This window comes from Copidosoma floridanum, unplaced genomic scaffold (assembly GCF_036245765.1).
Source record: "Copidosoma floridanum isolate Cflo_tuat_1 unplaced genomic scaffold, Cflo_Japanese_pri ptg000004l, whole genome shotgun sequence".
Classification (NCBI taxonomy): Eukaryota; Metazoa; Arthropoda; class Insecta; order Hymenoptera; family Encyrtidae; genus Copidosoma; species Copidosoma floridanum.
Genome location: NW_028321881.1, coordinates 27,477,685 through 27,502,500, shown reverse-complemented (window position 1 = coordinate 27,502,500; position 24,816 = coordinate 27,477,685). Strand labels below are relative to the sequence as shown.

At 32.9% G+C, this 24,816-nt stretch overlaps 1 protein-coding gene across 1 annotated transcript in view; it reads left to right on the top strand.

The window, feature by feature from the left end:
* Positions 1-559: 559 nt before the first annotated feature.
* LOC106643123 (Myosin light chain alkali) overlaps positions 560-24,816 on the top strand; it is a 148,677-nt gene continuing 124,420 nt past the window's right edge. The window contains exons 1-2 of the mRNA XM_014358124.2: positions 560-685; positions 790-817. Coding sequence (XP_014213610.2) covers positions 683-685; positions 790-817 — 31 coding nt within the window. The 5' untranslated portion in view covers positions 560-682. The remainder of the gene's footprint in view (positions 686-789; positions 818-24,816) is intronic.

Below are 24,816 nucleotides of genomic sequence, written 5' to 3'. Positions count from 1 at the left end.
AATCTAAACTTAACTTGATTTAACAAAATAGTTTCAACTTTTAAGCAAACTTTGTGTATGACTAAGTTTATTACTACTAAGATTGACTCTGTCTCCTATAAAAAAAAATAAATACATAACACAAGGAAGGAAGAATACTTCACAAAGAAAAGAATTTTTTTTTTATTAAAGAGTTATTAAAATTAAGTTGCAGATGTACGTGTGGCTAGGAGTCCTTTTTTTTGTTGTCAAATATATATAATGTAGACTTTATTTTGATATTCACATCAACTTTGTACGGTATTGTATAACATTTGAAATATGCCTCGTGATAAAATATAAAAATTGAAAGTAAACAAAGTGAGTTCTGACCAATGGACTGAACTTTATGTACATTAGCTGTATTACGACTTAAATTTGTATGTGATCAAAAAATTTCTAAAAATGGTCCGTTGATGAAGGTAACAGATCTCAAAAAGGCTTAGCAACTCAATGCTAAATGTGTATTTATAAGCTTTCAAGAATCGTTAACTTTCTTATCCGACTGTACTATCTCAACATAGATCTGAGGTCCCAAATATCTCTGTTGCAGCTTACTCTCTGCCTTATTTAAACCAATAAATTGACTAGACGGGTAGCGTTGACCCTACATTCAAAGTTTAATTTTTGACAAGAAGACATCTAACGACAAGCAGATATAGTAATGGTAAACTTTATAATATTACATTACAATTGTTATTTCAAACGTAAAGGTTAAAGATCAAAGAATTATATAAACAAATTATAAGTTAAGATCTTTGTTTCTTGCAGGCTGATCTGTCACCTACAGAAGTTGAAAGTAAGTACATTCATTTTTATTCCTGCAAAAAAATTACTGTATTTTGTTTTTTCCTGTACCTAGATTTAAAATAAATTTGAAACACATAAAAACTTTAATTGAAGAACTATTGATTCTAACATCGATAATGTATGAGTATTGTAATTATAATGGTTGCTGAAACAATAGCTATCAGACACAATATAATCAAAACGCGAAATTTATCATACTTCTTGTAATTAAATAATCAATGTTAGTTTTCTATAAGATTCTATTTATTACTTGTATCAAATAAACTTTACGGATAGGAGGTTATACAAATTTGTGCTTTATTAAAAAAATTATTGCACATTAACAGGGTTTTTTGTGAACAAACATTAAAGTAAAGACAAATACGTAATTTTTGTCAAAGTTGAAATATACAATGAGCTTTTCTGTTAGAAAGCGGTACGTAGTCCATATCAGTGTTTCTTGAATTTTCAGGTAAAATGAAAAAATTTATAATTCACCTTGTATGTTCAAATGGTGCTATCTATACGAAATAAATGTCTTTATAAAATCTACTTAAAGGAAGAAATAGATAGCATTAAATATTTTTATACGAAGTTTCTCGATATCAACATGTCATTAAAATTAGAGATAAAAACTTTTGTTGAAATAAATAAAGTATTCGACGTTTTATATTAATTATCTTATAGTGGGTAAATGATTTTATTTTATAACATTTGTGTCTAACTTGCAAGTTTGCAAAACAAACATTTTTGGCTGTAAAACTTACTATTCAAATATTATTTGTATTTAGTCGTTCACTTTGATATTAAATACTAAAAAGAAACATTCTTCTGCATTTCAAAAATTGTGTGCAATAAAAATCTAGAGCCTTTGAATGCCTAGTATTTTTATCTGAGCTACTCTATCAAATTTGATAAAAATTGGATGTATTAAAATAAAAATTACGCTCTTACACTACAATTTATACTTTCCTAAACGTTATGTTTGTAATGTGTATATATGTATATGGGTAATTCCACCGTAACTGTCTCAGATTTAACTTAAAATTTTTAGTTTTTTGAATTGAACTTCGTTACAAACTATAAGTGTCAAAACTTTTACTGATTTCATGATTTTGGGTGGAGGTTGGAACTGACTTATTTGTAAAAAAAACTTAAAACTCGTTTTTTATTTGTAGAAGTTTCGAAAAAAAATTGTTTGGATACATTTTTACATGTTAATACAAATAAAATAATTTTTTAATGGTTTATTGTTTTTTTTACAATTTAAACCTAAGATTTTGAAATTTAAAATAAAAATATAGACTGCAACTTTTTATAAGGTATTTAATTCTTACTATCATAAAAAAAATTTCTCCAGAATAAGTTATTATAAAAAGTACTTTCCTTTATCATGAATTCAAGTAATAGTTGACATTTCACATAAATAAAATTAACCAGGAATCTGTCGATTAAACCCTTGAAAATATATGTATTTGATTAGGATTATGCATAACTCGTTGACAAAGAATCGCACTATAATAAACGAATTATTCTAAAAATGATTAACATCAAATTTTATAAGAAAATATCAATAAGAAGAAAAACTTACTTTTTCTAAGCAGAGTAGTCATTTGTTTCATACAACAGTTTAAAAGTCTCAATAGAGCTCAACGTACTTAATTTTCCTTACCCACTAGTGCTTCACCGTCAATATACGCGTCATAATTAATACTCTGTCCTTTTACTTCAGTCGATCACTCGTTTTTCGACAAGTGAGCTGACATACTGACAAAACGTTTTGATTCCTAATTTTTTTGAATACATGAAATAAACAGACATATTACGTCGTATATTAACTTTGTTGTAAGTACATTTTTAGCGAATCTCTAAAAAGTTTGTAACTAATTTGGATTAGCCCATTGAGCAGTGCCGGCCTTTGGGGGGGGCGAGGTCGGGCGGCGCCCGGGGGGCGCCGAGCTCTGAGGGGCGCCAAAAGAGTCATGCCCTAGTAAATTTTGAAATATATTTATTGTTTTTATCTGGTGCAATACGAATCTATAATTTATGAGTGTGAAGGGGCACTTTGACCTTAAAGCATTAAGTACTGAATTTCGTACTAAATATAGACAAAATAAAATTATGTAATACTCACGTTAAATATGTTACTTTGTGACCATAAAGCATAATGAATTTTTTGACTTTGGACGATATGATTTTTCAAAAAAGGCGTAGAATTGTCAGATTTTAATGAAAAAATAGTATTTATTATTTATAGACACTAATACACTCCTTCTATAAAAGATTGAGTAAGCTCTAACTACTTAATCCGCTTAAAATTGAACTTTTCGAGCTTTTTTACTTGCAAAATCTTTAATCAATTCTGTCAAATCTAAATCTTCTGCTATCTTATTTTCAATGGATAAAGTACCAAGACTTGACAACCTATCTTGTGTCATTGTCGTTAGCAAAAAAGTTTCAATTAACTTTAATTTTGAGAAACTTCGCTCTCCAGACGCCTAAGTAACGAGAATAGTTAAAAGAATACGCATTGCAATCCAAACATTTTGATAAATCTCCTGTAAATTGTAAGTTTTAATGAAATCCAATACGACTTAAGGTGTAATCTAATCTTTTGAATTTCTGATTAAGAATTCTCTCAAACTAATCAGCTCATAACACAGTAAATTCCCTTTAATATCTGATCTATTATCAATCGTAAGCTCTTTCTCAAGATTAGAAAACAATTCGAGAAGTTTTTTTTTCTCTGGTAAAATTTGAATATTTAATAAAAATCCCCATGTGGTCGAAAAATATTCCAATTGTTTGAATCTTTCTTTCAAAGATGATAATGAGACATCTAATAAGGGGTTGAATACATCTATTTCAAATTTTTTTTCTGGGTCAATTATAATTTCATCGTTTGCTTTTTCGTCAAAAAACCGTTTAACTCGTCTGATTCTTTTATTTTGTTCGAATATAGGCTCAACTCCTAATTCCGCTGCTAATTTTTTAGCTGATATAATAGCTTGCTTAAAACCACACCGTCTATAATTTTCCAAGAAATCACAGCAGTTTTTAAGAAGTCTAGTACATTCGGAAATGTCAATATCTTGAGCTTGAAGCATTTTACTCACAACATTGATTTGAAACACGACATCATACCAAACAACCAAAGAAACAATAAAATTATAGTCTTTTAACTGCTTTGCAAGAGTGATTGCGTCATGCCGGGTATCGCGATCTGATTTATCATCTTCTGATAAGGTTATAAGAACATGATGAACACTACTTATTTGATAACGTACAGGTTTAATGCAAGATATTCTGGCTTCCCAACGAGTATCACCAAGATTTTTCAACGTTAATGTATCTATGTGGTCATTTAATATTTTCCAACGATTCACAGATGCTGAGAAGAGTGTATATAGTTTTTGCAGGATACCAAATAAACTTACTGATTTTATAGAAGATTTTGCACTGTCACATAGAACTAAATTCAGACTATGACTACCACAAGGCACATACACCGCAAGCGGATTGACATTTAAGATTCTTTGTTAAACTCCTTTTACATTTCCTTCCATATTTAAAGCGTTATCGTAGCTCTGACCTCTACAGTTACTAATTTTAAGACCAAATTTTTCCACTTTTTCAATCAGTACTTCCGATAAACCTAAGCCAGTGGAATCATTAACGTGGAAGAAACCTAGAAAATATTCTTTGATTTCAACGTTAAAATTCGACAAGTCCACAATACGTATGATAATCGATAGTTGTTCTTTTCGGGATTTATCTGGGGTACAATCAGCTATAATTGAAAAATACACAGCTTCATTAACTCTCTGTAATATAGTGTCGTTTACTTTTTTAGCCATTAATTCTATTAACTCGTTTTGAATATTTTTCCCACAGTAATGGTCTGAAATTTTGTTTGTAATGGCTTGTTGTACATGATTTTCCATAACGAGATCAAATTTTGCAATTGTTTGAACCAATTTTAAAAAGTTACCGTTGTGAGGAGTGAACAGTTTATCTGAAGAGCCTCTGAAAGCCACATTATTGCCAGCCAAGTACAACACAATGTACATCAAACGATACAACACATTTTTCCATCTCGTTTTTTCACTTTCAATCAATCTTAATTCTTGGCTATCTATAGATTTACAGGTTTTTAATCTTAACTCACACTCAACCCATTGCTGATAACAAATCTTATGAAGTTTACTGTTTTCGTGGAGTTCTATCGTCTCAGGTAAATGTTTTCATTTATTAAAACCATTTTCAACCAAGCTACTCTGCGACTTACTATTAAAAAGTGAACAGCAGAAACAAAATACGGAATCTCTGGAAAGTGAGTAAACCAACCATCGCCGACAAAATTTTTCACCATTAGGAATTTTTTTCGTGTAATAGTAGCTTGAAAAATGGCGTCCCTTGTCATCTTTAGGGTACTTATCTAAAACGATTTGTTGGGGACCCGTTTCAATCAAGTGATCAATTAAATTTATCTCTCGCCTAACTGGCCAACAGCCACAATCTGAGAGTTCTATAAGCTGTGTCGATTTTTTCTCAGACTTTTCTTCCTCAACTGTCGTAATATTATCAGTGTCACATAGTTCTTCATTGTTTTTTTCAATAGTATCCATTGTCTTGTTATTTTCTTCAGCAATAAGTGGATTAGAATTTTCATCAAAAGAACAATTTGTTTCAACAACTAAAGTACTTGATTGTGTTTCATCCGGATTTTCACTTTTTTTCGTATAGTGTAATTACCAATCAACTTTTTACACCCTTCCAATTTTTTATCGTCTTCTGCTTTTCGTTTCCTATTTTGATATCCGGAAAGCTTCTTTTTCGCATCGTCCATTGTAAAAGAATATTTTATACTCTAAAAACTACAGTTAATTATTTAATAAATTAAATTGATTTTTTCGAAACATGCAAATGTATAAAAATTTACCAACTTTCCAGATGATAGATCGATAAGACTACAAAAACTGCAGTGAAAATAATTTAAATTATCGAACCCTCATATTGGCTTACTTCTTTAGAATTTAAAACCTGTAAAAAATTTATAAAGTAAATCATTCTTCCCGCTACAAATATATAGACGCCCCTAATCTACATCTTAGGCCGCGGTTACATGGAGCGCGTAACGCGTAAGCGTAACCATTTAAGCCCATGAGAGTGAGAGAGAGGTTCGCGTATTTGACCTCTCTCTCGCTCTCATGGGTTCAAATGGTTACGCCTACGTGATACGCGGCTTCATCTGATCGAGGCCTGACGTTAAAAGTATAGCTCTTGTGCGTTAACCGCACAAGTCATGGATTCATCGCCTGGCCTGAACACAAGCCTGGTCGTAGCTCTAGATAACAGAATTAATCCACGAGCAGTAAAATAAGCAGATGATAATGTGCATGTTGGAAGAATGTAGATGCAATGTAGGTTCATCGAAGCTAGTCAGCGAATAAAATGTCAGGGGCGTCATACATTGGATTGGTAACTGAAGGGCCGCATTGAATAACCCTGCTCTGCGCTCTGCCGCAGTACTAAACTATGTATAAACATCCACTATACATATCTAAGCATCTTTGAGATTAAGAAATAGAAATTTATCGTTTACTGTCAAAAATTTCAGCGAGGAGGTTGTTTCGTTTTGTCTCGAGAAGTATTGGCTGAGAACGAAGCACGATATTCGATGCTGCCCTTCAATTATATGGATGTCTGCATTCGGATATTCTCACGTGAAAAAGTTTGTAGGTTAGCCGCGTAAACAAAAGGTTAAAGAGCTCTTGTCTCTGCACTTGATGATCTGTGAAGACACGGGAGAGTTACCAAAACATAAACACATCCAACATTCAAGAATAAGTACTCCTTGTAAAAACACTTCGGTTACAATCCACTATACTATACTTGTAATCACTTGATCTAACAGCGAGCAGACACAACAATAGATGAACAGACAGAGCAGAAAACATGATTTAAGTGTTCAAGTCTTCCACAGACTCAGAGCCCTCTGGAGAACTCTCCACATGTCGGTTGAAAAGGCGGTCAATTCGAAACCTTGCATAGTATTTAACATTAAAATAACACCTCAGTATTTCAGTCAGCTGGAGAGGTACAAGAAACTTTGTTCAAATCCGGGCTACTGTCAAGATGGTCAAATAAAAGTCGAGTTCGGTTAACGCCAGTCTACCTACATAGGCATCTCTAATTTACATAAAGTGCCTCGATTAACTTACTCAAGAAGATTTTAGCAACTCCATACTAAAGTCAAAAACCCAATCTCTTTCAAAAAATCGAAAATATACATACGAATATTTAAATCTAACATATTATAGTCTAATCCAAAAGCCAATTAAATAACAAATAACGTATTAGCATCAAATCAATCGTATTTTAAAAGTCTTCATAATTTAAAACTGGAACAAGAATTAAAAAAGACAAACATTCTTCTTATTTGACTCAAAAATACACGCAAAAATTGGACTGTGAATAGATAAAATTATTGAGGACATCAAAACAAAAATATAGTCATTTATGTATGTTTGTGCCGAATGACAATTTTACAGCGCTAAACTTGTGTACAACAACTAAACGAAAAAAAGACCGCCACTTGTTATATTTCTGAATGAAAACTACACACACACACACACACACACACACATATATATATATATATATATATATATATATATATATATATATATATATATATATATATATATATATATGGGGCGCCATCGAAAAATTGCCCGAGGGCGCCGGAGTAGCTAAGGCCGGCACTGCCATTGAGGCTAGCTTAAATATCCAGAGAAACATTGCAATAATGAAGAAGTAGTGAATCTTAAGTACATTTCAACATGTATTTATTAACTCCGTGCTGATTGGCCTCCAATGGAATAATAATCATGGACACTTTCTAAGACGTATCAAAGGGCACTTATAAATTTGTAATACACTGAAATGAGTATTGTCTTACAGAGAAACACATCTCGAAAGAACACACAGTTTGAAGAAACAATTTTGTTTCGATAATTTGTGCTTATAACTTATTATTTCTTGCAAAACACATTTTTTACACTCTTGCAAGTAGTTTTAAAACTTAAACAAAATTTTTTTACCAAATAATAAGGATAAAGTATCAATATTACCTACAATAAGAGCCTTAAACAACGTTTGCAGGATCATTGTGAGTCCTGTAACTAAATGGTGGAACATAGCTATTTGTCCTACCTTTTAACAAAAATCTATTATATCTTGAATTTTTTTCGAAAAAACTTTTTCGCATTAAATCGTGAAAAATCTGTTTCACAGATCTTTTTGCATAACTTTAACATAAAATAGTATAAGTAATTGTTTGTCTTAAGTTTCTCTTAATTATTTTGTAAGACAAATAGATAGAAGATTTTATTAAAATATGGGGCCTCATACGCAGTTTCACCTACATTATATTACTAGACCCATGTTCGGTCCATCTTAATGTATATGCATTGGTTACCAGATAAACTTGTACAATAAGTTTTCTTACAAAATAAAAGCTTAATCTTTGGTTGTGGTTATAAACCATAGGAAGGGTTAGAATCCTAGTAAAAAAAATTAATATTTTTCATTAAAAATCTATGATTATCAATTTTATCTGTCAAACAATCAGATCACTTCTGCAATTGATACAGCAATTGTTGAAAAACAACTTCTTAATAAAGGTCTTGCCAAATAGATTATACAAAAAAAAAATTAGGAAACAGTAAGTGCTTGGGTACCGAAGTATACAGTTATACTTCTATGAAATCATATGGCAGACAATATAATTATGCGTACATACTTTCTATGCATGTATATATATATATATATATATATATATATATATATATATATATATATATTGTGTACGAAGGTAGTGATATTCTTATTGGAATGAGGATACTTTCGTTAATTGGGCGTGGTTTAAAAAAATTTTTTTTTAACTTTTCTCCCGTTAAGTGTGATGAACGCCTTTCAGTAAAAAAAAGATTAATTGAATTAATGACAAATAGAAAAACTGTGAAATAATGTGACACAGTACAAATTAATTGATGTGTCTATAGAATACATTAAAAATTTTTTAAAATTTTAAAAAATGATAAAATTGTATAAGCACCTACTTATTCAATTATTTTTCAAGTAACAAATTACTTATTAATAAATAAATAAATACTTATTAATACATAGAAAAGCTTTTTTTCTAAAATATACTAACTACTAGGTTTAAAAAAAATCGTATTGAACTAAAACGGTTAGCTATTTAAATGAAAAATTGGTGTGTCAATTAACCCAAATAAATTGATAAGCAGTAAATGAATATTTACATAAAAAATGATTGATAAACCATACTATAAAAAAAAATTCAAGTTTCTTTTATCAGGACCTCTGCTATAAGAGTCATTAAGATCCTTGGCTGGTATGCAGGAGATCGTAGGTTCAAATCAAGTTACAAAATGCTTTCTTTTTATTTTTCTGTTTAGAGAATTATTTAAAAGAGTAAGAAATAAAGAAAATTAAAATAAAAACTTGTGCTGTAGTGGTGTGGAGAGGACCGTTACCATGCTATATGGTAAGAGAGATGGGGGGGCCAAGGGGGAGTAATATGAAATATTCACTTCTGTCTTTCATTTTTTTCAATTCACCAACCTGCAATCGTTGATTTACTTTCACGGATTGCTCGTTAACAGAATCATAACTTAAGAAATCTCGACCAAAAGCTTTATTCGAATACTGCTGTCTATGTACCGTCTGAACATCTGTTACTCAGGTGTGTGCTAAACCATATTTATCGATTTTCCGGTGAAGTAAAATACTGCATTGATAAATATGAACACGCTCAAGTGAACAAGAACTTACTGTATGTGTTGGTGTAAAGTTTTTTATAAGGTTTGATGAAATGCAACGGAGGAGATACAGGCAACTTCTTTACCCTGGGTGTTTGCCTCGAACAGTGGCTGGTGCATCAAGGGATTCCGGGTCTGGGAGGTTAACTTCCAAGTGCCGCTGAAAGAGTGATTCTTAGCAGACTAAGTTCTTCTTTTATAGGTCATTTGCAGCTTATTTGTGTCTATCTTTTCCATTATTTACTACGTAAGATCGATTTCCAGTATCAATTTGCATTTTTTGCTCATAAACAGTCTGAAGTTTTGAGCACTGTTCATCAATCACGTAATCGTGTTTGCAGTTCTTAAATTAAAATCAGGATCATTTTTCAATCAGAGAATTGTGTAATAATTGGATTTCATACGTTATTTTATAAAGAAATAAATTCTTTATTATTAGATTAAAGAGCAATTGCATAAATTCAGGACCCCTTGCTTTAGTCTCCCTTAATTCGTAAGGATAATTAAATTTTCTTTTTTAATATACTAATTATATTTTTTTCTTGTTTTTTTTTTATTTAAGATTATTTTTTTTATTTTTTGTTGTTGAAAATTTCGAGTATTGGCTTTAATTTACTACTTGCTTGAATTTTCTTTTGCATCTTAATCTTTTTTTTTGCTTAAGATATGCATGGGCAGGGCTGTCACTTTAGTCAATAGAGTGTTTGTCTGGAATTGCATACTTGGAAAGCATATTCAGACGATCAAGTTGGCAAGTTAAGCAGGTTAATATTTAGGGGTTGTTGTCAGACTTGGAATCTTATTAGTCTGGAGTATGGGAGAATGATGAGTAGTGACGTTATTCGTGGTTTACTTATAATAAGCTGTTCAGGTACTAAACCAAAAAGTAAGGATGATCTTTTACTTTTTTTGGCTTTATTTTCATAGTAGTGTTTTGTAGAGAAAATTTAAATTGGGTACGTGTGGAAGTTCTTAGAGTAGTAGCGAAAGCTCTGGGGTCCAGGTGGCTTGCAGTGGTTAAGGAGTTTCTCATGTGATTAGGAACAATAATGGTAATAGTAAGATAAGGAGAATCAAAGTTTTAACGGGTAACTTTTTCTAATGGTCAACATTGTGAGGGTACGTAAGACTCTTGATCTATCTTCTTAGTGTCTCTATCCTTTCGTTCATAAATTTTTCGCTTTCTGTCTTTTTTTGATTGTGTCGTTTTTCGTTTTTTCGTTTCTTAAATTTTTATTTTATTCTTTCATGCTTTTCTTTTTTTTCTTTACTATTATCACTGCTTGTTTTACTTCTATCTATTAAATGAGGACATTGTTAGGAAAAAAGAAGAATAATTCAAAGGTAGTGCACAAAATTCAGGCGGTACGTACACTACAATTTTTCTGTATCACCATCATGCTCTTATGTAATTTCAGACTCTCCAGTTCTTTTATGGGTTCTCCGTTATCAACTTAAGTGTATTCATCATTTTGCGGAAAAGTACGGGTTTTCTGAGTTTTACTTTAGCTAAGACCTTAGGTTGCTCTCAGTAACCGTTTTTACCGTATTAAGGATCGTTCTATTTTTCTTGTTAGGCATTGACATTGTCCTGGCGTCTTCCCTGTCATTGCCTGTAAAACAAAGTTTAGTTCGTTAGCATAAGTCATTTCCTAGATTTTCTTAACATCTTCCAGTATAAAAATAAGATTATATACAATTTCTCTGATTGTATAGGTATCCTTAATAAAATGCCAAATATTTTTCAGTGATTTTGCTATTACTTATGAGTAATAGTGTATTTTGCTCTAACTTGTACATTTTGTCCTAACAAATAATTAGTAAAATGTTTCATGCAATTTTGCATATCTGTCTGTGTTTTTTTTTCTCATAAAATTATTGTCAAAAAATTTTAACTTTTCTGACAATCATGTAGGCTTATAAAATCAACTGCTTTGACGCATTTTTGCCAGAACTAATAAAGTACTGTAATGAATTGCAACTCCAGAAGAGTCAATTTGGCAAGCTCACAGTAACACTCACTTATGCAGCTCTAAATAAATTGCACCTAGTTAATCTAATTTGTATGCCTATTTAATACTGACACCTCAAGAAAGTTTCCCCAAGTATGATTTACTCGTTCCACCGTATTGTATTAAGAGTTCTTTATGGATGAAAAGCATGCTGGAATATTTTCGTTTCTTACTATTTCTATCAACTTTTTTAAGGTAAACTGTATACCGTGATCAGGTTAAATGCGCAACGGCTTATCTTATCTTGGAATATATCTGTTCAATGTGTTATTTATTATCGTTTGTGTATCAGCTCAACAATTACGGTACAAGGTAAAAAGTTTTGTAAAAACATCAAGCACTGCTTACGTGTGTAAAACCTTCGGAAATATAAGCGTAATAGTTGACATTAACTAATTTATTAGATTCTTTTGCAGTTATAAGTCTAGTGTTAAAATGAGTAGCTACATTACGTACCTTAGTTTTTTAACATGTCCGACAAACCTTTACTATTTTTAAAACGAACTTAAAAAAATTTTTAAGGTATATCTTCTATCGGTTGGAGAATACTTCAAATGCTCTATAATTTTTGCTAATTTTTCTTCTTGTCATTAGAACTTGCTTATTACTTTCAATTTGTTAGTGATCTCTATACTTAGCTTATTCAAACATATAAGAAGAACGTAAAAACATTTTTTAATGTACCATATCAGGCCTTGGTTATATATCAGCTTAAAGTATCGGCTACTTTATTTTCCCTACCTCTAATAAGTGTAATGTTAAATCGTAGTCGTGTACAGACATAACCCATTAAGTCAACCGGGAGCTTAAGAATTGATACGTCATAAGATATAACAATGCGTAATGGTCCTACTGAATGTGTATTTAAGTACCTAAAATGAAAGATCGGATTCTTTTAATTAGGTTCTTTTAGATTATGAGGAGCGAGAAATAAGTTTTGTTTGAATGGCTTTTTTATTGGATAAGTCCTTCTAATATAAACTCCTTGCAGAGGATTGTCTGTTTATTTTTAAGTATACTATTTACGGATGAATTTCAACTACAGTTCCATTTTAAATTATGTTTTGTAATAAGATGTGACATAGAAAGTTGCTAGCTCTTAAACATCCTCAAGCTCTCTTTGAAGTTTTGGTATATTTTATTTTTTTGGGGTCTTTTGTAATAAATAATAAATTCTTAAGACTTTGTTAATTTTTTTTGTGCCACAATAATTTTTAAGCAATACTAGATTTATTTTTCACGTATTCAGACATATTTGAACTGATCTGTCTAATTTTGAAATAACTGTAAGTGGATTAACATAGATACAATTTGATACTTCTATTCTAACAAGCTCGAGCATACACTCAATTGACAGATTAGTTTTTCTTCTTGATATGGTTCAAACAGGATATGTGTAATGTACAGCATGTAGGATCAGGCAATAAGGAAATAATACTGGGAAACACTTTTTTATTGTAAATGTATTTTTTAGTATGTAATGAAAGTCACGTCTAGTCTCTTACAATACTCAGACAGTAGTAAGAAATCTTTTCATATTATAAATGCGTATGATACTCAGTGGCTTTCACATTATTATCACTTATGCATTACATTGTTCCTGTTTTTTAAATTTATTTTCCTCTTGACTCATTAATAGTTTGGATCGTCATCGCTTGGCATTTTTTGGCTGACAATTTAGTATCAGATCCGAATACCGCTTCCAGACTATATGAAAAGCCACCTGTTTATTAAAAATGAACGCTGATAGGCGCTCTATGATATTTTCCTTCACTTTCTTTGTTACGCTTCATACTACAGTTGTCAGTCATGACAATATCGCCTACATCCAGTGTATATCAATGAGAGCCACTGTCATTAAGTATTTATCAGAACTGATATTTATTGAGCTCATCCTGTACACAAAGCCTGATTATGTAAAATTTTGCGCTTAATCTGCGATTCAGCATAAGTGATGCTCGTCTTCTATTACTAACATATGAAATGCTTATATATTCAAATAAAAATATACTAACTGCCTTTTTCAGTATTGTAATTTTTCACAGCTTTTCAGTAATTAATATATTAATAACGCTTAAACGTAACCACAACAGTAAAAAACTGTAGTTAATCCTTTAAAATGTAGGTATGTAATAGCCATGACAATAAAAATAAACAACATCGAGCATAAAAATATAAAATATGTAACACGGTTAAAAAGAACGTTCCCAATAAGTTTCATATACACGGTTGAAGTTATTGATACCCCTTTCTGTTTAATTTTATATGTTATTAGTGCCACGCATTATTTGGGTCTGAGTTTTTACTTAATAACCTGAGATATACACAGGGCATGTAGGTGGGATACTGGGCTGAGGAATTGTCAGGAGTAGACGGCAAGGTATCTAAGCTAAAAGTCATGATTACTTTTGGCAACCCCAGTGAAATAGGGCAAAAATATATTTAAACGTGCGACGATGTGCTAAACTGCGATGCACTTATTTGTATGCGACTAGAGTTACGCAGGGTGCAACATATGTTTTAAGTTTGCGACTGATCTTAAAGCTGCCACTACCTTCAAAAGTAGTAGTAATGAGCCTAGAGTTTACGCAGAAAAACGACTTGTTATTTAATTCTAAGAGATCTAGCTGCAAGTCATACCATAGCGAGTAAGAATACAAGCCCAACAAATAATATCCATATTAGAAAAAAAAGATAAGGAAACTCATAAGCTTTAACCAAATTTTTTCTTATTTATTCAAATATCAAAGGTCATACACGTACTGAACCAGTGCTAGTTGCCCACAGCAGAGATTAAACCACACTTGTGGTGGATCGTTAGGTAGCAAAGGCAGACACTCAATACTCAGTTGACCATTCTTAAATAAAAAAACAAACTGTAAACTTATCTTATGGTAAACCGTAAAGTACCAGAGATAAGGAAAGTACTTTAACAGCAGATTACAACGTATTGAGCCAGTCATTTTTAATATAATGGTATTTTTGCATAATTTTTAAGGCAGTAGTCAGTAAACTACAAACATTACAATTAAGGGGATGTTTACCCCCTTTTGAACGCTTTTTATCATGGTGCAGGCAATCATGAGAAGCGGCGTTGCCATGCATTAGACAAGCCCAGTCAACAAGCAAACAGACAACTAGTTACTTTTCCACTGATAGATGTCGCGCACGCATGATTTGTGTGGCGTACGCTTTCCTATGTTTGTCATACAGCAATGTGTCTGCTAGTACTGCTAGCTAGGAGTGTAATCCGACAGCACATAATAGAGTCCAGAATAAAATAATTCCCATGAATTTATGTGTGAAGTTTATCTTGCTACTGCATGGATTAATTGCATTATCATCATCCTGCACTGAAAATAAAAAATGGCCAGTATAGCTTGGATGCACGGTTACTTGAGCTTGGTCGATCCAAGCAGCTACTGTTGAAGTAGCTTGACCTGACAGCCAAGCATAATCATTGTAGCTGAGGCAAAAGTGACAGGTCCTAAATTAAGCCATGTGTTACTATACTACGGCACGTTGGCCTGATTTGACAAGAAGATTTTTATTTTTGTGTAAGCAGTGTAGCTAGCAAGTTTGTTAGCTCAGTGCAAAGTGTAGGTAAAAAAGGATAGCCTCCACTTCCAAGCGTCATCATTATTATTATCATTATCATCATCACTAACATCATCATCATCATCATCATCATTATCATCATCGTCATCATCATTATTATCATCATAATTATCATTATCATCATCATCATCATCATTATCATCATCGTCATGATCATCATCATTATCATCATCGTCATCATCATCGTCATGGTCATCGTCATGGTCATCGTCATCATCATCGCCATCGTCGTCGTCATCATCATCATCGTTATCATCATCAGCATTATCAAAGTATAAAAAAATTAATGGGAAAATTCTGCTCTGCTAATCATGTAATAACCTTCGTAAAACATTTTTTTACAGAACTTGGGAGTACCCTGCCTCGCCTGTAATAAAATTAACTTAATAAAACATTTTTTTACAGAACTTGGTTGTCATGTCAGTAAAATATTTTTTTTTATTCTGTCAGTCAGTAGCCTACAATAATTGCAAGGACAGAATACATTAAGTTTTCAAACTTTCAGTATTTAAAAACCAGGACAAAATAACTTTACAATGTTTTCGTTAGTCTATTGGGAGACACAGACAAAGTCATCAAGGGTAGTTACGTCACAAAATGTGCGAGAAGAAGCCATAGGGTCAGCTAAATAAGAATAAAAAGGGTATCCCGTCGCAGTGCTGGTGACAAGCGATACATTCCACAGTATTTTCTGTTCACACCATCGAATTAGGTTTTTTTGATATCTTAATGGCTAAGGATAAATTTCATATTAGAGACACATTTTGCATGCAAACTACCATAGTATTTATTAATATTTTGCAAGATCTAGAATAAATAATAATAAAAAAGTAATGATGACTTAAAAGGAATGTACACAAGAGCTAATACTTCTAAAATTTATTTTATTTTCAATGAAATACGTTAAATAAATCTACAGGTTCTAAAAAATATTCATAAAGTTAAGTAATTATACTAAAAATTAAAAATTTCTTTTATTTAAATATTAATATCCATTCTAATCCTCATCAAATCCAAAGATAAGAAGTCTTACGATTTGAGCAATAGGGTAAAACGAAACACGTTGGACTAGAAGCTGAGCCCACAGTGTATGAAAAAAGATTTCTGCCGCAAATGTTAAAAAATTTAAAACCATCAACGTTCGTAGACATTTAATTGTTTCTTCTATCATTTTTATTATCACAAGTACTTGCTAGATACTTGGCAAGTACTTGGTGGGCACTTGGCAGGTACTTGATGGGCACTTGGTGGGCACTAGCCAGACACGTGGTGGATACTTGCTGGACACATTGCTGGGCACTTGACGGGCACTTGGTGGGTAACTGCTGGTCACTTGGCTGGCACTTGCCGGGTATTTGGCAGGCATTGGTTAGACACTTGACAGGCACTTAACGGGTACTTCACAATCACTTAGCGGGCACTTGGCGGGTATTTGGCAGGCACTTAACAGGCACTTGCCAGGCACTTGTCGGGCACTTGGCAAGCACATGTCTGGCACTTGGCAAGTTTATGTCCAGCTTTTGGGGGGTGTATGCCGGGCACTTAGCGAGTGCTTGACGTTCATTTGGTGGGAACCACCGCCAAGTGTTCGGCAAGTACTAACCAAGTGCTTGTCAAGTGCATGGCAAGTGCCCACCAAGCGCTTGCCAAGTGCCCATGAAGTGTCAGCCAAATACCTGTTAAATACCTGTCAAGTGCTCACTAAGTGTCCGGCAAGTACCCACCAAGTGCTCTCCAACTATTGACCAAGTGCCTGACAAGTACTTGTCAAGTGCCCATCAAGAACGTGCCAAGTGCCCGGCAAGTACCTGCTGAGTGCCCAGCAAGAACCAGCCAAGTGCCTGGCAAGTACCCACCAAGAGTCGGGCATGTACCTACCAAGTGCCGGCCAAGTGCCAGGCAAGTACCCGCTAAGTGCTCACTAAGTATCCGGCAAATATAATAATTCGGAAAAATGTACTGCCTGCAATAAAGAAAAACTAATGTACCACTCCGTTCGTATATATTTATTGTTATAATTTATTTTAAAAATTAAATCTTCAACAATTTTGAGATTAAATCAAAGAAGAAATCATGTTTTTGTACTGCTTATGTGACGCTGTTTTTATTTATAAAAGTTTTCTAAGATAATAGGCAATGTATTGTGGAGAAGATTATATATTAAATTGAAATTTCTACAATTCAGGATGATTTTTGGGTGGCAGATAAATTATAATTTTGCTACAAATGGTACTTTTTTTAATTAACTTTTTATTTTCTTTACAATGGTCTCTAAGATGTGGCTGGTTTACAAAATAGACCTCATGATACTACTATAATTTCCTTATAACTAGTGAGAGCGGCATCTGGTGATGATTTTCGACTACTTTTGGGCCTTATGTCTTGGTCTAAAAGGCTTTTGTAAGCCATATATCCTTGTGTCTGATCGCAACACTGTAACGCAGCTCAATACCAATCGATATAGCTTTCTGATTGGCCAGGTTCTTATTAAACTTTAAGACCATTCGGGCTAACTTATTAGAGCGCTAGTTTTAATACATTAAACAGTATCGAGCTCATAGATAAATTTTAATATGCATAATAAGTTGAATCTCTGACGCATCTTAAAATGTGATAAAGGACACTACGACGAATCTCCGACACAAGTGTATTTACGATGCTTAAGTAACCGATACTTGGCGAGGGCGAGCCTACTCTGCCTTTCTTTTTTGTACGTGAAGTTAAACAATAAGTATAGAAGAATAAGTTTATTTAGGAAAGACTTCTGTATTTAGCCTGTTCATTATTTATTTAATTAATTAATCATTTGATGGCGTCACTACACTAAGTCTGAAATTCTTTTCTACTTGTTTACTTTATATCTTATATTAATCTCGCGTGCATATTATCTTGAAAGTAAAATTAGAATCCATTATGACATATCATACAATTTACGACACTTACATCATATTCTACACTTGACGTGTCGTAAATTTGCTGTCGCACTATTACCCTATTTCTGATCAGACTGAGTCTTAGGATCAAGATCAGACTCATGTTGAATCCACCTAAAAAAGAAAGACGGAATTTTATGTGCAATAACTTCTGTAATTACTTCATAATTGCCGTACGTTATTACATATAGTATAACATAAGGTGATATAGAACTATGTAAGTGATTTTGACTTGTCAATGCCTTATGTGATTCCATAAAAAAATACAGATGGTATTATAAATTAGAATAACAAGGTTTTCGCATGTAGACTGCAAAATATTGTATATTATTAATATTTTTACATGTTAATGACAATTGTATTATTAACAGTGTTAAATGAGTGTTACCATAAAGAGAATGGATTTAAAAAAGTAGGATTCATTTCCTTATTCAGGAATTAACAAAAAATAATTCAATTTTTTTTGAAACATTGAAAAAAATTAGCTGAACTCACTTGGTTAAGAGTTATTATAAGGATGTTAACACTTTATGTCATTATGTTATGTCATGTGAAAAACCACATGCAACGCCAAATGGCTTCCATTAAGTTATTACACAAAGATCACTGTCATCTTTTTTTAAGGTAGGAAGCTTAGTGAAAGAGTGTCAACTTTTATGCCGCCCAGTGGTTTGTGAGATTTGGTAACAATTGTAGTATTATCATAGTTCAGCTCCAAATGTAGCTTAGACAATACATCATCATCACTCACATATTCACTGTTATGTGTTGTCAAGTTTTAGAACTGTTAATGAAATCTCATCAAGTGCAGCACATAGTAGTCACTCATGATGTTAATGATGATGGTGATAGGTAATGACGATGGTGATGGAATTGACTTTTTTTAATAAGGTTACAGCTAAATAGTATTTAAGTACATATGGATAGAATAATACATAAGAGACAGAAGCTGTAATGCATACATACAGATGTATGATTGTGTTACAAACCTAAGTTAGTTGGAAGGTTTTTTCCTTCACCTGCCCTTTGCACTAAGCCTACAAACTTTCTAGCTACACTGCTTACACAAAAATAAAAATCGTCTTGTCAAATCAGGCCAACGTGCCATAGTATAGTAACACATGGCTTGATTTAGGACCTGTCACGTTTGCCTCAGCTACAAAGATTCTACTTGGCTCTCAGGTCAAACTACCCTAACAGTAGCTGCTTGGATCGACCAAGCTCAAGTAGCCGTGCATCCAAGCTATACTGGCCATTTTTTATTTTCAGTGCAGGATGATGATAAGGCAATTAATCCATGCAGTAGCAAGATAAACTTCACACATAAATTTATGGAAATTATTTTATTCTGGACGCTCTATTATGTGCTGTCGGATTACACTCCTAGCTAGCAGTACTAGCAGACGCATCGCTGCATGACCACGTAGGGAAGCGTACCCTACACAAATCATGCGTATGCGATATCAACAAGTAAAAGAGTAATTAGTAGTCAGTCTGCTCATCGACTGGGCTTCTCCAATACGTGGCAACGCTGCTTCTTATGATTGCCCACGCCATGATAGAAAGCATTCGAAAGGGGGTAAACATTCCCTAAATTGTAATGCTTGTAGTTTGTTGACTACTGCATTAAAAATTATGCAAAAAATACCGTCAGATTTGAAATGATCCACTCAATACGCTGTATTCCGCTGTTAAAGTACTTTCTGATCATCCTATATAGTCCACCGTTTAAGGGGTGACTGTTAACTAACTTTTTCAAAGCCTCGTGGTCCTACTATTAGAAGAAGTGGACCTTGGTCACGCACTGGCTTGAGGATGACGCAGAAAAGCTTGCGAGTGCAAAATAATAGAAAACAGAAATTAGCCAAAAAACCAATTGGCGAAAACTGCTTTAGCTTAGCCACTCAAGAATTGGCACTTGTCACATCTGGTTTGCTCTTCTACATGCGTCGAGAGAAGTAAAGGATATTCACTTACTCATACCGTTACTTTGTTTTTGACATCAAAACTTTACAGATTCCCCATCAAAACCTAATATTAACATTCAGATAAAAAAAATACTTATATTTACTAATGCTCGGCCCTGTTTGTTAATTTAATTTCGCTTCTTGCAGAAAGAGCCGTGAAAATCACTTAATATTTTGTTCGAAAGTTTGGTTGAGTAAACGTTTGGTGTGTTCAGGTAATAGCGTTAGTAATAAAAAAGACAGAAAGAGCGATAATAGTTGCTACATTTTTCTGCAAATAACATAAGTATGTATAATAATTAGTTAAGACAATTATTGATAATAAAATAATAATTAATCAACAACAGTGGTGGTTGGGACTTACACGCTTACATTGATAGTAACAGTAGTGAGCGCTTGTTGTGAGCTGTCAGCTCTTATTAATTGTAAGCTTTATTAAATTGTTTAACTGATTGATAATTGCAAATGTACTTCAAAATATTAGTAGCATTTTGTCAACTTAATTTCTTTGATAGTCGTTGAACAAGAAGTCGACTTGTGTTGCCCCAGGAAATCGAAGATTCCGTTTAGAGGCAGGGCTAGAGACTCTTTCTCGACATCTCTGAGTCAGAAAAAAAAGGGCTAGGACGAGGAGAAAATACAATAGTCAATGATTCAAATTAATATAAAGCGACCGCGAATATGCAACAACCGTCTTACACTGCAGAGGTAATGTTACTACGAGGGGAATAAAATTATCATGGACTTTTATTTACAGACTGAGCAATAAAATTAACACCAATTTAAATGTGCAAAGAGCACTGAATTTATATGAGGTGATCACCGTAAAGCAACGTTTGAAGAATCAAAAAATCATGAAAACAAAATATAACGAATTATAATTCACATTAACCTTTGTATTAAACGTGTGATGCGTCTTCCTAAGTATAAAGTGCTTATCTTAGCCATCCAAACACATATAGCAAAAAGCCGATTGCATTTTCTTTAAAAATACCTACAAAGTACAAGAAAACTACACACAAATAGATAAGGAGAATACAGCAATTATTTCTGGTGTTACACGATTCTAAAATTACTTGTGAGGTAGAAAATTGGTGATAAGAAGAAACAATAAGCTGTTGTTTAAAATTTTCAGCCTGATAAGAAGAATACCCCATATTGTAGCAAGTCGCTTACAAAAGTAGAGTTTTTGCTTTTCAGCATTTGATTACAAAGTTTAATGCATACGTACTCAAAAACATATTGTTGCAGACGCCTTATCCAGGTTGTCAAATAAGAACACGAATTTAGATGAAAAAAGCGTCTTAAAAATAAAGTACACATACTTGCATTACATCATACGAAGCAATATAGCACGTATAGACTACAAATTTATATAGCACGAAGACACTAAAGATAAAGTATTATTACTTGTTAAATGTACAGTACAAAACAGTGGATCCAAGAACAAACAAAACCAGCGTGTGGAACTCAAAGTCCCTTGGTAAATAAGAGGTTGTTGCACATATATGTAGAAATCACATGTATACTGTACACAGCAAGGTTCATAAATACATGTGAGCTCTATATGTCTTTTTTATCGTGAATAACAATGGTATATGTCTTTTCTATACATTTGTCATGTATGAAAGGCTTGGGAATCCATCAGTCAAGAAGTATGAAGGTGGCTCTTCCCACGTGTACTATCTAATTGCGTGGCATCAGACCATCAGACCTACAAACATCCGGTCATGACACTCCCACAGCACAAGTAACCTGTGTCTTTGCATACATAATCACCTTTTCGATAGCTAATACCAAATATTACCTGTATACCTAAATTTTTTTGATATCATTGAGAAGCTTACGACTTCTACTCCTAATTCCTAACTTCATACAAAAATTGAAGTTATATTTTAGAAAATATCGTAACATTTTAAATTAATATTGTATGGCCTTCCATAAGAGCCCAAGTTAAGCATGAATTTTTAAAAGATTCCTTTCACAAACTCGCTTGGCAATACAGCTTCAAATTTTTAGAGGTGATTTTCAGTTCATATTCAAATTTTTCCAAGTTTTGTTGATACTTAAGGTATTTTGATTTTGTAATAAACCACCTTAATTCTTTTTTTTAAACTGAACTATAATTCTAATGGATTATTTAAAGTGATGAATATTAGGTATAAAAAAAACATGTCATTTGGTTATTAAAAATGAGAAACAACAAATGAAGTACGCAAGAAGTAATTTGTTAAAACGTTTATAAAAAAATTTGTGTGTTATTTAACAAAATCAGTCCTTTTGCTCATTCCTCTACCAAGGAGTGTACAGGAGTATTTGTGTATTGCAAGATAATTTTTACACAGCAAAGTAAGGGTGCCAACACACATTTCGTCTCCTTAAGGAGGCTTGGGAGATTTTGAATTAAATGCTGGCTAGGTCTGAAATTCAGAGATTATATAGATTAAGTTTGCTAGATTTTTTTAGTAAAACAAAATAGGTAGGTCAACACATTTATTTTCGAGAAAATCACTTGTGAAAATTCGTCATTTTAACACGCAACCTTACGGAACCCAAAATTCAATAGACCACCGTACCGCAATAAAAAGCTGTGGGCCCACACATGAAATTGGTTCATGTACTTAAAAGTTTAAAGAATCTATTATTTAAAAAAAAAAATAGGATCAACACGTCAAATTTTGAGAAACTAGCGAGGAAAACATCGAACATGAGAATTGTTTTGTTCAGGTACTATAAGTGCGCATGCACTGTACATTCATAAACATACAAGCATAAAAAATTAAGTCTAACACAAGTATAGGTATATAATAGCAGATGAGAGCAACAGAGTACAGCGTTGTCAGCTTTATCGTGGCAGGGCCGTCATCTTTACACATGGTACCTCGGGAAAACTAATAAATTTTTTAATATCGATTTTCCCAATGACTTTTCCGCGTATTATTGCTATTTTGTTCACACATGTGTATAATCAAGATAATTATAAAAAAAATTTTGCCAAGAATCATTTGTATGACAATCACCCCACAGGGGCCCCTCAATATATACGACACCAAACGCCCAAGCCTCCTTAAAGACCTTTTGAAAGGTCGCTTGGTATGCCCGTGCATGCTTGCTCTCTCTATTTATTTTTTTAATTTAAATTTTTCCACCAATAATGTTCTACTGATTATGTTATTGTTGTGTCTGACAAAAGGTGGGTGTGAGAGTTGCGTGTATGCATTTTGACAAAAAAATGCTCCTATTCATTTAAATAATATTTGTTTGCAAAAATTCTTCTTGCATTCGACTCGTTATCAAATTAATTTTAATTTGATTTCTTTTTCTGGAAAACTGGAAGTGCACGTTTTTTTCTCTAAACTTTCTGGCTGATAGGTCCCTGTGCTAGCTAGCTCTCTCCCTCCCTCGCTCTATATTGCCACTGCTACTCTGTGCTTTCCTCTTCTAAAAGTGCACGCTTTTTTCTTATACTTTCTGGCTGATAGCTTCCTGGTCTCAACCGTCCCTATACATAGGAAATACACAGTAAGTATATATCCCATAGTATGCCACGATAAAGAGGTTCGTTGTAAAAACTGGTCGAAAACTTTAAGCTCTTAGTTAATACGCAAAGATAAACTGTGAATCGATAACACTGTTGCGAAAATTTGGTGGAATTAGAACACGCTGACCTTAAATTAAACAGGTATTTAATGTGAAGTCAGCGTGTTCTAATTCCACCAAAATTTTGCAACAATGTTATTAATAAATCGCAGAAATTCTGATTTGAAATCGTAAAAATGAAGAGCTTGGAAAGGTCGATTGTGAGGTGTCTCGGCATTGATAATAAATAGTTTATAGAAAATTGTACAATTGTACAAATTTTGCCTACAATGTTATGATAATCCAAGAAAAATGAAACTTTTGCCATGGCCATGGCTCAATCGACCTTGGCAAAGAGTGCATATTCATTATACGGGCTTGTTTTTAGGGTATACATATTTTATACTGATAGTCCCGCACTTAGAATGGCCAGAAGTGTTTATTGTTAAAAATATGTCCTTAAAGGCAACTACTGATATTTCAATAAAATGTTTACTATTCACAGCTTACTAACGCAAATAGAAGAACACTCGGGTACACAATTTGGAAGTAAGGTCCGCCAAAATAATTTTAAAAAATTTATGAATCAAGTATATTACATACATATACTGCACCGAATTATCCATATAGGTTCTGTTACAAGTTAGGTAAAACCTTTAAAAAAAAGTAAAAAGTAATTGTTGATGGTAAAAATGTACACGTAAAGACGGCGATACACCACTACTTATTCAGGTACCGTAATAACACACATGTAACCACGGGTGAAACACCTGCTAAATTGCCATTTAATTAAGATGTACAAACGCCCTTATAATTACTTCGACCAAATATTACAGGACAAATTGGAAGCAAGTAGTATGACAAAGCTCACAATTGTAAGGGATGAAGGTAATATTTGAAATGAGAGATGAAAATTATCCACCCTTTTCAAAAGCAGGAATTACCGGAAAGCTATCACCTCGTAGCAGTACAGTTAAATTCTAGGACGGAGGCAAATACAAGAAATGTTACGACCAATTTCACGTTTACGTGGCCAATTACGTGAGACTGA